The sequence below is a fragment of the Lutjanus erythropterus genome, chromosome 23 (genome assembly GCF_056507025.1).
Source record: "Lutjanus erythropterus isolate fLutEry1 chromosome 23, fLutEry1.hap2, whole genome shotgun sequence".
Taxonomy (NCBI): Eukaryota; Metazoa; Chordata; class Actinopteri; order Lutjaniformes; family Lutjanidae; genus Lutjanus; species Lutjanus erythropterus.
Genome location: NC_139339.1, coordinates 24262119 through 24276890, shown reverse-complemented (window position 1 = coordinate 24276890; position 14772 = coordinate 24262119). Strand labels below are relative to the sequence as shown.

The window sequence follows — 14772 nt, the reverse complement described above, 5'->3', positions numbered from 1 at the left end:
CTTTCTGTCTCCCCACCAGTGACGAGGCAGATAGTGAAGCTGAGGGTAAAGCGGGGCGACGCCTCTGTGGATCTCAATGATCCTGCTGTGAAAGCAGACATCCTGAAAAAGGTGAGGCTCCACAATCCACCCTGACACACAAACACATTCATACACATGTGAAATACTTGTGGAGAAGTTCAGCTTGCTCCATGTTTTGGTCAGCATGTGACTGTAAAAAACTGCAGCTGCAGAAGCTTCAACACGCAAATCAGCCAAAACAATCAAGGGTCATCAAGTGACCTTTCATTAAGCGCCACCCTCCTTAGTTACTGTTGCTATGCCTGCCAAACTTTATATTTTTGCACTGCATTTATGCAGTTTCTGGTGATAACAGTGGCAGATTTACCACTGAAATTGGGAGTTGTTGAAACACGAGGTCACCTAAAAAATCTATGCAAATTACAGTAACAAAGTATTCATACTTAGTTACATCCCACCTCTGTTTATGAAATCCCAATGCAGCACAAAACGTGTTTGTAGTTACCTTCAGCAATTGACTATATTTTATATGTTGCTCCCTTATGGAGATTTGAGTTGGTTTTATAGAAGTTTTATATAGGTTTTTCAAAAACTGTAATCACTGCAACCATGAGAGGTCCTTGAGCATGAAGTGTTATACATAAATGCTATAAAAATGTCTGCCGTTTGTGTTTCTCAGCTCCAGAAAGAACTGCAGGACAAAGGAATCAGTGGAGTCAACCTGAAGTGGAAAGAACAGCCTGATGGGAAATTCTTCCACAAGGAGGGAGAAACTCCTCAGAAGAAGAAAAGTAGAAAAAAGACTGAGCTTTGAAACTGAAACCCAACTGTACTGTGTGTTAATGTGTAATCCACGGTGAATGTTAATCTATCTGCTGATACACACAGTACACTGTTATAACTGTAGCTGAATCATATAGCCCTCAATACATCCTGTAGACGAGTTTGTAGAAGAGTTTTCTCCAGAGTTTTCCTCAATATCACAGTGTGGAGTGTGTTAGTGAAACTGATTTTTCTTCAGAATAAAACATATATGAGATGTGGCTTTGGCCTCAAGTTTCAGTTTGTGATCAGTCTATTCAAGATGTAGGTGAGTGCACTATGTCTACTGATGAGTTAATACATTTTTTTTAAATTAAAGGGAGAGTTCACTGAAAAATCATTATCTACTCACCCTCATGCTGACTGAAGGTTGGGTTTATTTTGTTAGTCCACAAAACACTGCTGGAGTTTCACAGGAAAACAGCGATGCAGAATCTTCCAAACAATGGAAATGAATGGTGACCAGTTTTCAAACAGAAGAAACAACTGAAAAAAAAGAAAAAAAAAATCATAAAATGTCTTCATACTGCTTGTCTGGTGTAATCCACGTCTCTTAAGACCCCAGCATGCCAAGTGGACTTGAAAGGCGTCATTTACACGATGTTTTTAACCTGATTTTTCACTGTAGATCTTTAATTTGGAGCCACATTCATGTGTGTGTGCTCAACGTCAGAACTGGGTGTGTGATGGTTTGGTGGTATGCGCACGTAAGGTAACAGCATGTCAGGGCTTTAGGAGATGCCAGACGAGCAGGTTTTTTTTTATGTTTTTATGAACATAAAAGAACATATTTTATTTTTATGTGAATGGTCACCATTCACACATTTGGGAGATTCTGCAACGCTGTTTTCCTGTGAAACTCCAGCAGTGTGTTACACACAAAAAAAACTAAATCTGACCTTCAATCAGCATGAGGGTGACTACATAATGACTGAACTTCAAAGTTTGTGTGAATAATCCCTTTAAGTACAATTACTTAAGTTTTGATCATGATTTTTATCAACAGATTTCTGGAACAAGCATGGGCTCAATCTGAGCCCCTAACTATGCCACTTTCTTTTTTTTTCTTTCTTTTAAAGAAATGTTATTTTCAGACCCACAAATATATATATATATATATATATATATATATATATATATATATATATATATATATATATATATATATACATACATATATATATATATATATATATATATACATATATATATATATATATATATATATATATATATATATATAATTTGTTAATTGCATTTAAAAACAATCTACAGTTCACATGTGAGTTTAGCCAGGAGAAAATACATTTTCTTGACATGTGGGTCAGTTAGAGGTTCTAAAGGAGAACCCCTCTATGGTGCAATGGATCCACCCAGAACCCTCTCTGGGGGTTCTATCCGGGATCTCTCCACCTGTTGCTACCAAGAATCCACGCAGGATTTTGCTGAAGCTGGTCGGGAGAAGAGCAAAAACGTCTTTTCCATGGAGAAAAGCCTTCAGTGTTGTTCTTTGCTCTTCTGCCAATGAAGAGATCCTCTCCAGTTCTGATGTAACTGATGCTATCACAGTATCTATGCTAACTTCTCCAGAAGACGCCACTGTTAGTCTCCTAGGACACTGATCAGTTGAACCACTTTTGGTACTGACATAAACAGATAAATTGAAGCCTGGCAAAATGGACTCAGATGATTTTGTGAATCCAGCTGCCTGGCAAAGTATCCTTTTTGATAAACTTACTTAGAACCCTGAGAACAGGGTATGGTTTTATTCTCACTGGAGGAACTTGTCTTTGATTTTTAATGAATTATACAGAAAAAAAAGTTCACTTCCTCCCGCAATGCCATTGAAAAACAGCTGTAACACTGAAATGTGCATTATGGTGGTTTTAGATGACCCTCCTTGAAATCTGACATTTTAGGCTGCAACAATCCCAAAAAAGCCAATATAATCCTGGAGTGACTGATTTAATTATGGCATTTCAATATCTTGACAGGTGACAAGCTGACAGTGTGTAAACCAATCAGATAAAACCAACAGACATACAAGTTATGGGAGTGATTTATTCCAGGATGCAGGTTGAGTGCACTACGCTCCCTGATGAGGACACACAATTGTTTTTAATAGCAAAATCAACAGATCAAACAAACCAGCAGAAAGAGAAACAGAAAAACGGTGTGGTCAAAAATTACATGATCGGTGCCATCAGCTGTGAAACTCCCTCACTATTATATCGGAATATCACGATTCCCACTTTCCCCTTTGTTGAAGGGGACATCGATACAATGACACATCACTAGAAAACTAAGCTGAACATGAGCAGAATATGTACAAAAGATGAATTAAGGTGTAAATCAGAACGAGTGAACGTGGTCTGTTGTTTGTATCAAATACAGGACGAACCGAGGGGGTGATCTTGGTGGAAATGGTAGCATTGGTAGTCTGTAAAGGCCTTTCATCCAAAGACCTTTCGATTCAGAGTCTGTAGACTTGTTCAGCTGCTGTCCGGTACGTGTCGACAGCACTGCGTACATCATTAGTGCAATCAAACAAACAAAAAGACTTCAGCAAAAGGCAACAAAAACAATAACCAGTGTTTACACGTACTGAGAAAAATGACAAGTGTATCAAAAATATCCATATACATCATCGTCACTGTGTACTTGTGAGTATCTTTATAAGACAATGAAATAATTTCCAGTTAACGATGAAGAAAATTATCATGAGATTACACTGAAAGTATCGAAAATGGATACATGTGAAGCAGGCAATGGCATCGAGGAAACTGGAAACAGTGAGAAGTTTTCAACTCAGTGAATGGTCACTCCAAAAAGAATTGCTGTGGTATTTTGGTAGTAGTGTAAAACACTCACACACATGTCAAAGGGAGTATGTACAAAGTGGAGATTCATATTTACACATTTACAGACGACAAACCAAACCTTTAAGGAGACGTGATTCCACCGCGGGCTACGCCTAATATAGGCTGATACAGTAAAATATATCAACTACACCTTCCCTCCATGACGGCGACCTTTTGTCTCCAGGGGAACGAGTCCGCTTTGACCTCTGACCCAGAAAGTGCAGGGAGGAGGAGGAGGGGGACGAGGAAGAGGAGGAGGAGGAGGAAGAGGAGGAGGAGGAGGAGGAAGGGGCGTACTATTCTTAGAAATAAATAAACTCGGGTAATGTCAGAGAGCAGATCGGCGTCTGCTGTTTTAGGCACCATGGGACGGACAATGAGCTCCTACAAAAGGTGGCGCTGATTTTAAACACCACTCGACGAACCTCTGTAAAAGTGTCGGTTTTAAACAAGAATACAAGGATATTAATGTTGTGGGATGTTAAAAATGAACGTACAGTATATACCAAAGAAGCTGAGCTCGCCAAGTACCTGTGAGTTGGAATTTAAAAAAGTGCAACACTGCCCTCATGTGTTTGCATGTGCACACTTGTCATATGCAAATTCACAAGGGTTTATCATATCCTACATTCCATTGAGAGAATATTATTGCCTGTGAAGAGAGAGTGTCTAGAAATCGCAGGAAGCAAAGACAGAATAAAACAAAAGGGGGGAAGAGTAAAAATATATATATATATTTTTGAATCTTCACTACCTTAATGCACTCTACCATGGGATAGTTGGATTTATTTTAAGTGGGGTTTTATGAGGTACTTATCCTAAGTCAGCGTATTACCTATGATAGATGGTGGTCAACACGTCCCCAGTTTGGACTGCTGTGGACAGGGTCAGCAGGAAACATGTTAGCCACCTAAAAACATTGATATCAATTTAAGCATCCAACTTGACATATATCAACTGATCTGGTGCATCTGCACAATTAGTTTGGTTCAGTTGGTAGAACATGCACAGGTTTGATTCCAGCCTGTGGCCTTTGCTGTATATAGTCCCTCACTCCCCCCCTACCCCTTGCCTTGCTTCACCACAGTCACACAATGACACAAACTAACTGATCAAGCCACTGGTAGACCAGCAACTCCTGTGGTCTCCTTTTACCAAAGGTGTCTAATGGTTTTGGAAAACATGCTATTTGGCTTATGCAATGGTGGCTTCCTGTCAGAAAAGGCTTTCTGGTGGCGAGCTAAAGCTGTGAAAATATTCTAAATATAGCGTACACTTAAACTGATGTTGATTTTTTTAGGTGGTTGAAACACGTTTTGCTGCTGACTCTGTCCACATCAGTACATTGCTTAGCTTCCTACGTCGGTACTCCTGCTGCTTCTCCAAACTGGGGATGTGTCGACCACCATCTACTGTAGGTAATACACTGATAGTGGATAAGTACCTCATACAACCACACTTCAAATAATCCAAACTACCACTTTAATGCTTGGAAATCATTTGGGCACACCGGTCTTTGGCCACTAACCTCCTTTACTGGCTGCAGCCAATTGATGGTTCAACCCTCTCTGATTGTGAATATCACTGGAAACCAGTGCAGTGAGTCGTGCTTTTCTGAGTTTGAGTGTCTACAAATGACAGAAAACGTACACACAGAGTTTTTCTTTTTTTTTTTTTTTTTTGTAAAACACAGACGAGTGAGTGTCCTTGGTGTGATGTCATCAAGACCTCCATTGTCACCAGGTGTCAGTGCAGTTCTCCAGGGCCGGTGGATAATACATTAGATAAAGCAGAGTGCTTTCCATCCCCTTGCAGGGAGAGATTTGAGTCGGGGCAAGAAAAAAAAAAGGACGGAGGTGAAAGAGACGTCCCTCCGCCAGGCTCAGCCCCCACCCCACCCCAAAGGCAAAAACAAAAATTACACAAAAGCTGGAGGTGAAGGGTTGAGGAGGCCATGGAGTGGAGGTGAAGTGTCCGAGGAAGAGGAGTGGGAGAAGGAGGAAGGAGAGAGAAGGAGGAAGGCAGAGTGGAGTCCCTGTGCTCGTTAGCCAGCTAGGCTAGGCTAGACTAGCTCGTTAGCGTTGCCATGGCAGCCATCAGCTGGTCAGGTAACTGTGTAGTTCTCTGGAGTTGATGCTCAGGACCACACCCGAATGGTTGCCTGGCAACAAGAGGGAGGAAGAGACAGGACGACAAGGAGATAAGCAAAACAATGAAACAATCTGGATCATGACACACTGTGTTTCACTGGTGTTAGAGGCACCCTGTGGAGTTTCTGATACACCCAGTGAGCATCTCCTTCATCATCCAACAACTCCCAAATCTCACCGCCCAGCACTATTTCTGTGGTGAAAAATACTAAGAACATTTACTCAATTACTTGTACTTTATTGAGGATTTCTATTCTATGTGGACCAAGACAGAGCTCATTTTTTACTTTTGGATTACTAGCTACGATTACGATTACTAACGATTATTTTTGTCACTGATTAATCAATAGATTATTTTCTCAATTATTTGATTAATTGTTTGGTCCATGGAATGTTAGACAATGGTAAAATTGTTGATCATAGTCCAAGATGACGTCCTCAAATGTCTTGTTTTGCCTGAATCTCAAGATATTCAGTATACCTTCAGAGAGGAGTAAAAAAAACAGAAAAGATTTACATTTAAGAAGCAGAAAATCAAGGAAATTGGACATTTTTTTCTTGTTTCTAGTGTTTGCTTGTTTGTTGTTACATTTATTACTGTGTTCAGCTATTTTACTTTTGTGTTCCTCTGTTGTGCGCAATTTATTGATTAATTAATTTGATTTAACTGTGTGTGTACTGCGCATGGTTGTATATCATTTGAAATTGTGTTTTTTTTCCATGTGAAAATACATTCTCTGTATTGTATTTTCATATTTTTACATGTGGGTTTTATTTGCATCTTATTTTACATCAACTGTGGCATATATTCTTGTTTTTTATGTTCTTCCTGTGTTTTCTTATGTGAAGCACTGTGGATGTAATCTCATTTGTTTTCACGGATTCTCTTCCGTATAATGGAACCAGATAGCCAGGGCCAAAATCTACATTTGAAAAACTCCACAGCAATGTTTCTGTCCAGAAATCATAACCTGGTTACTCAAGGAAATCCACACAACTTGATGTGTGTTTCATTTAGGAACTATTTTCTTTTTGCCGAACTACACCCACCAAGCCTATCACCATGCATCTACTCATGGAGGAGAGGCTCGTGGTCGTGGCAGAACGGGATGTACACATTAATGGCGCACTCCTCAGCTGTGCTGTAATATAACGTTAGCACCACTTAGCTAGCTAGCACAGTCAAACAATTAGCAGCTGTAATCCTTTGCTTTTGAGTTTTTCAAGTGGATTTTTTTGGTGCTTTGAGAGCCACAAGACAAGTGCCATTGAGTTCCATTATATTCAAGAGACGGTAGAGATCTCTACAGCAACTATCCCCAAATCTATGATCAATGTTCTGTTGATTGACAGTTCTACACAAGTGTCAAACAAAATGGGTCCACTCATTAAAACATTGTACCGATATGCCACTTGTGGTCAAAAACTCCACAGAATACCTTTAATGTTTATATCCATGCAAAATAATAATTTTATATATGTAAGCCCTTTAAATTTTGGACATGTTAAGTGATGTAGTGGTAGATAAAAGAGTAACTTTAGAGCAACCCTCACCCCTCTGCCCCTAGCCTTTGACTTTCTACTTAAAGAGGATTTTGTTTTACCTCCATAATTATATCAGAGTTTATGACAATGTACAGGCACATTTGTCTATTCTTAATAAATGAGAATAAATAAATTCTTATTACTACTACTTGTTTAACTGTATCACTAAGAAGACCTCTGTTAACCTTCCACTACATCCCAGATCACAATGCCTTTCATTGCCATCATAAGCATAGCCATCATATCATATATCATAACCAGCCTTGTGGCCATTTGAATATAAGGTATGACTATAAATAGTCATATCACATCAAAAACTTCCTAATTTACCATAATCTATGACACCACTGAGACAGTTATGAGCTTGTTGTAAAATAAATTGAATTTGGTGACTACTGATCCCTAAGTCCTGGTGTTTTTTTCTCTGTGCTCCAATAACAGTTGAGCTAGCTTGGTACCCAGTGAAACATTGGTCACTTTTCTCCTTTCCTGTTGTTCTATTTAGATATGCTATGTGATAGGCTCATTTATGTCGAAAACTAAAACAAAATTTTGAAGATGGTTAAAAGAAGCAGCATATATATATATATATATATATATATATATATATATATATATATATATATATATATATATATATATATACATATATGTATGTACAGATATGTCAGTTTTATACTGTTGTTAGATTGAAGCTACCAAATATGTTTATGTGGTCAAGTTTGTAAAAATAAATAAAAAATAAAATAAAAATCAGTAGGAGGTAGGAGGAGGAAAGGCTGGCCTGTCGTTGACGGAAACTCCACCCACCTTCAGTTCACCCACGAAGAAGAAGAAGCTGCGATTGGCACTTCTAGTAAGGGCACACTGGCTATCAGACATAACTAACTAGCTAGTTACATCTGATAGCTAATGTTAGCAGACCATGAGCCAACCACCTAGCTAATCTATATGACTCACTAGCTAGCTAGTTAGCTTATGTTTAATATCATCACTTGTCACTTTTACAAATCCCCCAGAAACATATAACCATCTTTAAAATTTGGTTTTCTTTTCAACATAGATGAGCCTAGCATATAGCATATCTAAGTACAGGAAACAGGAAAGGAGATAGTTGACCGAGGTTCCACCGGGTACCAAGTTTGCTCAACTGTTATTCAAATACAGAGCAAAAAGATGTGAGACTTAGGAAGACTCAAATTCGACCAAGCTGCCATCAGTGAACAGCTGTCTGAGTACACATACACTTATGCATTTTATGTACAAATCAATTTTAGATTTGTGTTAGTACTTTTTTCAAACTCATGTTAGGAAATATTTACTTAATTTATCAAAGTGACATGTCTTTTCCTGTTTTGTGTAGTCCATAACACTATGCCACATGAATGTTATACAGTTTAGGCTATAGTTATGACATGATTTGAATGTGCTTGCAAATGCAGGTGATGACCACAAACTTCCTCGGAAACCAACCTTTGAGGCAAAAGTAAAGAGTTGAATATTCAGTTCAGAGCCAAACGGCTCTTAGTAATAGCAATGATAAGGATGAACAGTACCTTGGTGTGTGTTAGCTGCTGGTGTTAGTGGCTTGGGTTTTAGTAGCAGTGGTTAGTGGTAGTCCTTATAAGGGAACGGAAGGCGGGGCTACCTCCTGCGTTACCTAGAGTCTGCGAGTCCAGGTCGTCGTCGATGAACTCCTCGCCCTGGATGATGTGCTGGGTGTCCTCGCTGTGATTGACGGGGCTGGTCATTTCCTGCTCCTTCTCGTTGTGCATCTGGGCGTAGACGTTGCGGTTGCCCGGAAGCTTCCTGAAAAACAGCGGGGGATAGGCATCCTCAGTCCTAAGCCAAGGACTGTGGGATTTGTTGTTTTCGTAAGATGGGGGCTGTAATTTTGCACTGCATGTTTTAATTCAAGTGACTTTTTGGTGGAAGCTCGTGTTCGGGACGCGAGGAGGTGCTGCTGGTGTGTTATTGATGTGAAAAGAAAGCATGCACTTACACAAGATATCACACACTGTACATCCATCTGTGAATTTTCATGCATGTTACTGGGGATGAGTGATAGTATGCTACATAGTGTGAGATAAAATTTGTCAACCATCAAAGCTTTTTCTATAGTGTCCAAAAAGAGACAACTATCCCTTTAATAAAACACTTGTTATAATATAATAAAACATCTTGTCTTCTGGGATCTTATTTTTTTAATAACATCTATGTGGTAAAATTCAGTTTCATAGATAAGCAAATGTACGTGGTATAATGACACATCAACGTTGCATTTCTTAACACCGTATGCCATATACAGAGATCCACAATAAGTTATTAAAGTAACACTTATGTTTGTCTTCAGAATTTTAGATGGTTTTCTTGTTAATTTACAAAGTGTCCCAAATTACGTGACTTTGCCCGACGGTCTAATTTACAGGACAATATAGCAACTGTGTAATTGCTGGGGTCATTAGCATTTGGGGAACTAGAAATTTAATCATAGGATAGAACATATAAGGACAAACCACCATCATATGAGAGTTGGACACAAATCACTGCCAAATGTTTTAAAATACTAACTAATTCTAAGTGACGGAAGAAAATTTGACTACTTTGTCTGTACCCACCAAGCACCCAACAGCATTTCAGTGTTGTCTTTTGGGCTAAATCCGGTTGTCCATCATGGCCTTTATTTGGCCCCAAAACAGACATTGAAATTTGGGCTGCGCTGTGCTTTTCACCTTACATTTTCGATTAAAACCTGATGTAGATGGGACATCCTTGAATAGTTGTCTTTTCAGCAAAATGAAAAAGATATTTTTTTCAACCACATTTTGCTGGGTGGGTAGAGACTGGTCTAAAAATAACTGTTTGATTCTAGCCTCTGTGCTGACTGATGCGTCACAGCTCTGTAAGACGACATATCTCACCTTTTGAACTTGTAGAGGATGAAGGAGCCGGTGGCGATGATGCTGATTAAGAAAATGACTATTAGAGCCCAAACACCTGGACCTCCAGCAGCTCCATGGTAGCCTGGGTTGATGATACAAACACATAAACCAATAAAAAATGCTTAATGTGTTCACAGTCAGAACATAATTATTGATTATTTTTTTGTTATTGGCAAATCTGGAAAGTTTAGTGCAGAAGAAGATCTTGAGTCAAAAACTGAAGTAACAGAGGGACAGAAGTTGCAGAAAGACGTTCAAACCATTCAACTGAACTAACTCTTGAAGAAGGCAGCCTCCACAGAAAACCATTTTAAACTCAGTGAAGGATAACAAGGTGGATGAAAAAGCACAGCACAGCACGGCACAGGCAGATTTCAACCGGATAAGATTTGGATTTGTTAGGAAACCAGGAAAGGAAAAGGCATTGAGGTTAAGTGCATCCAGACAATAAGCTGCAGGTGTATGGTTCATGAACGCACCAGGCTCTGCTGTTGTGGCTGTTGACTCATTAGAATTTTGACCTAGCCCTTGGAAAGAAATCAATAACATGCAATTATCATTTTAAAAAAAAAACATTAAAAATTTAGTTTTTAAAAGCAGACTGTATGGGAGGTAATGCAAATAGCATTTAAATATTCCGTACCTGCGTTTGGATCAGCTAGCATCACCAGCACTTGTAGACCTCCTCGAACAACAAAGCTGACATTGTTGTCATTGAACGCCTGCACGATGGCGGGGATACGCTGAGGATGAAAAAAATATATATATATGAAATTTAGCATAATACTACATTTGTTTGTCTCAGTGGCAGCAGTGACACACTGACAGTGGAGTGTTGCTCAGTCAAGTTTGGCCCTTTTGGCCACAATAGGCTGAAAAAGTTCACGAGTATTAAAACTCAAAAGTTGTTTTTAAAAAAAAAAAAAAAAAATCATGTGCTAAAGCTTTTTTTAAAATTTGGTTTCACAGTTTGTTGGCTTTTGTTGTTGTTGTTGTTGCTCAGGATCATTTTTGGATTTACATTGATTGCTGTTGTAATGCTCATTTTGGCCACAAGATGCTGAAGTACTGCACTATTGAAACTCACCTCGAAGAAAACATGAAAAGTTATAATAGGTGATTGAAAAAAAAATCACATGCCAAAACTTTTATCACTTGCTTTAACAAATGAAAAAGTAACTTTGAAAGAAAAAAGAAGAAACCACTGGATTAACCAATGTATTGAACAATTTTGTTTTCATTTGATGTGGTTTCTATGCATGAACATGTACCTTATCAACAAACATGCTCCTCTTGGCTGGTTTGCTGTCCACTGGGAGGACATATAGGTCAGCAGTGGTGGGGAGGCCTGGCTTCACCACCGTAACCAGGGACTCCTGAGGGACACCTGTGATCTGAGAGCAGAGAGTTGAAGGTCAGTCACATCTTACAGCATACAACTTTATATTGTGCCTACATTATAAGCATTTTCTGAATTGTTTTTGTTTTTTGATCTGTTGAAATTTGTGGTTTTCAGCTAAATGTCTCATGTTGTGTTTGTATTTCCTTGAAATTTTGTATAGAAATTTATGTTTTCCCAGGATGTGATGCTTTCATTTTTTGAGTATTTTGTCCAATACTTTGATTTATGATGAAGTAAATACCATGCTATTAGCATTATTCCAATTAGTCACAGTTGTACATTATTATTTTTTTTAGTGCTGCTTAGAAATGTTAGCATGCTAACACACAAAACTAAGACTAGAAACATACTTGCTAAAAACAGCATGTTAACATTGGCATTCATTAAGTGCATTTTAGCATGATGATGTGTTTAGTGGTAATTAGCATATGTCACCATACTAGCCAATGAATCTTTGCATTGAATCCATCATCCACTTTCTGCACTGTATTTGAAGTCCCTTCATTTTTAAGTCCTACCTTAGCAAGTATTTTGGTGACCACCTGGCCAATGTCCTCTCTCCACTCTGGGATGTTTGGGTTGAAGTGGTCCAGGTTCCTGCTGAAGCTGAGAGGGATGACCTGGAAGTTATCTGCGTTCACACAGAATAGGAGAATAGTTAACAACTATCACATTTATGATCCAGAACACAAAATGAACCATTGCAACAAGACCTTTTTTACACAACAGCCGTTATTACATGAAACTCCGGTTTAAGCAGTGATACAAATTACAGGTTTGTCCCATTTATTGTGCATGTTGGTATACTGGTATGGCCTCAGTTATTATCATCGGTAACACCAATGTTTACCTTGTTATTTCATATCAATATGGCTGTGAAAATGCTCCATTAATAAGCCACATATTGCTCATTCATTTATGAGGATTTAAAAGCAAATGTGATGCAAACAACAAATGTAAAAGCATACTGTATTTATGTGCTCAATGAACAGATGTGCGTTGTTGTGTTGGAGCATATGTTGAGAAGATCTGGACAAGCAGATGTGCATCGTTAGCATCAACAGATGGAAGTAGCTTGTCGTATCTGCTGAAATACAGCATACAAATATGTACAGAAGTGTATATGGCCAACAAGATTAATTTGAGCAGACCAGTATGGGCCAGTCAGCTTCAATCAATGTAGCTTGCTTGAACTGAAGTGGATCCCAGTCATAATTCAGACAAAAATCTATCTCAATGTTACATTAATGTGCTCTTTCAAACAGTAAGTAGCGCTCTTAAGACACAAAGCTTGCAGCTTATGAATAAAACATCTATTTCTAAATAGAAATCTGACATAATTCTTCATGTGACACACTTAACAGCAACAACAGATGAGATCATGTCATATTTTAAGGCAACAGTGGAAATATCTGTCGTGCAGCAGGTTTGCGTCAGTTGTGTCTGAATGAGTCATGAACCAAAAATAGCTGTTCTTTTTTGTAGGTTTGACTTGTGCTGTCGTAAGTCTGACTTTGGAAAATAAAGAATTTAACAAAATGTCACAAGTGAGTCGAGCCACTGTGGAAGACTGTGACATGTTGGTGAAAGCTCTAAATTTTAAGAATTAAGATTTTTTTTTTTGTCAAACTACTCTTTCCACAGTCCAGAATGAGTTTAAGCTTCAAATGGTGAGTAAAAATAGGTACATTATTGCTACATAACAAATACAGTGTAAACTGCATGTGAGAGAAGAAGCTTCAGTGAAATGCTGCTATAATCAATAGTATTTATAGTTACAGTGTAAACTTTGTGTAAACTGCAGTGTAAAGTTTGTGCAGAGTGCAAACCTTCTGTAAATTGTGGTCTTAACTTCTCCACGTAAGTTACAGTGTAAATGCTGTGTGAACTACAGTGTAAACTGTAATTGTACATTTTAAATATTGACGTTTCAAATTTGTTTACTAACTGAACTATAGTGTAAACCACAGTGTAAATTACAGTGTAAACTTGATGTAAACTATGGTGTAAACTACAGTGTAAAATACAATGTAAACTTTGAGTAATCTACAGTGTTGTGTAAAACTATAAAAATTGCATCAACTAAAGTGTTAACTTTGTGTAATCATTGTGTAAACTACAGTGTAAACTTTGTGTTAATTACAATGTTGTGTAAGCTTTGTGTAAACTACAGTGTAAAATACATTGTAAACTACAGTGTAAACTTTGTGTAAACTACAGTGTAAACTACAGTGTTGCATAAGACAGTGTAAAACAGTGTTATTTTTGTGTAAACTGAAATGTAAAATAGAGTGTAAATGTTGAGTAAACTACAGGGTAACCTTTGTTCAAACTACAGTGTAGACGTTTTGTTAACTACAGTGTAACCTTTGTAGGTAATTGTAGCACCCCTGTGTGGCTAGTGGACAAATTGAACCTTGATGAGAACCTCAGTTTTCACATTTACATATGTGTAAATTTTCAATTTTGTGTAATTTACCATCTCATCTGAATGAGATTATGAAGATTGACCAAACACAAAACACACACACACACACACACACACATTAGAAAAACATACAAAACCAATTTTTATACTGAAAAAAGTCTGCAAAAAACAGTTTTGATTATGTTCATTCCTATAATTCAGTTCCTATAGTCTTTTGCATTGACCTATTGGAAACCATCAAGGTTCTTTCAGATTTTGTTGTGTTACCGTAGACTCGGACTGTCCTGGTATCCTGCACCATGGATCGGCCATTTGAAGCCTGAACGGTGACTGAAACCTCCCCTGTCTCTGAGAAACGAGTCAGAAGGCTGTTCTGCAGAGTCAGCGTAGGCTACAGGAGAAAGTCACAACAGGTTGGCTGTTAGTTACATCAAACTTTTCATGCAGGTGCACGCAGACAAAACCACAAATGAATGCTAATGTTGCTCTGTGTCTACTAGATTTACCTTTTTTGCTAAAATGTTAGTTACAACAACTTTATAAGGTAACTTTATAACCTGCTGTGTTTTTGCATTGTTTTGCTTCTTTAAAGTGGCCAGAA

The 14772-nt window shown here is 38.2% G+C and overlaps 1 protein-coding gene across 2 annotated transcripts in view; it reads right to left on the bottom strand.

Annotated features, from left to right (window-relative positions):
• Window positions 1-5459: 5459 nt before the first annotated feature.
• sorcs2 (sortilin-related VPS10 domain containing receptor 2) overlaps window positions 5460-14772 on the bottom strand; it is a 441732-nt gene continuing 432419 nt past the window's right edge. The window contains exons 21-28 of one of the 2 annotated variants that reach the window (XM_084711712.1): window positions 14439-14562; window positions 12262-12374; window positions 11613-11735; window positions 10985-11084; window positions 10821-10868; window positions 10321-10423; window positions 9060-9253; window positions 5460-5865 (exon numbers count right to left, since the gene is read on the bottom strand). In XM_084711712.1, the coding sequence (XP_084567838.1) occupies window positions 5801-5865; window positions 9060-9253; window positions 10321-10423; window positions 10821-10868; window positions 10985-11084; window positions 11613-11735; window positions 12262-12374; window positions 14439-14562 (870 nt within the window). In that variant the 3' untranslated portion in view covers window positions 5460-5800. The remainder of the gene's footprint in view (window positions 5866-9059; window positions 9254-10320; window positions 10424-10820; window positions 10869-10984; window positions 11085-11612; window positions 11736-12261; window positions 12375-14438; window positions 14563-14772) is intronic. The other variant, XM_084711713.1, reaches the window with a different exon arrangement.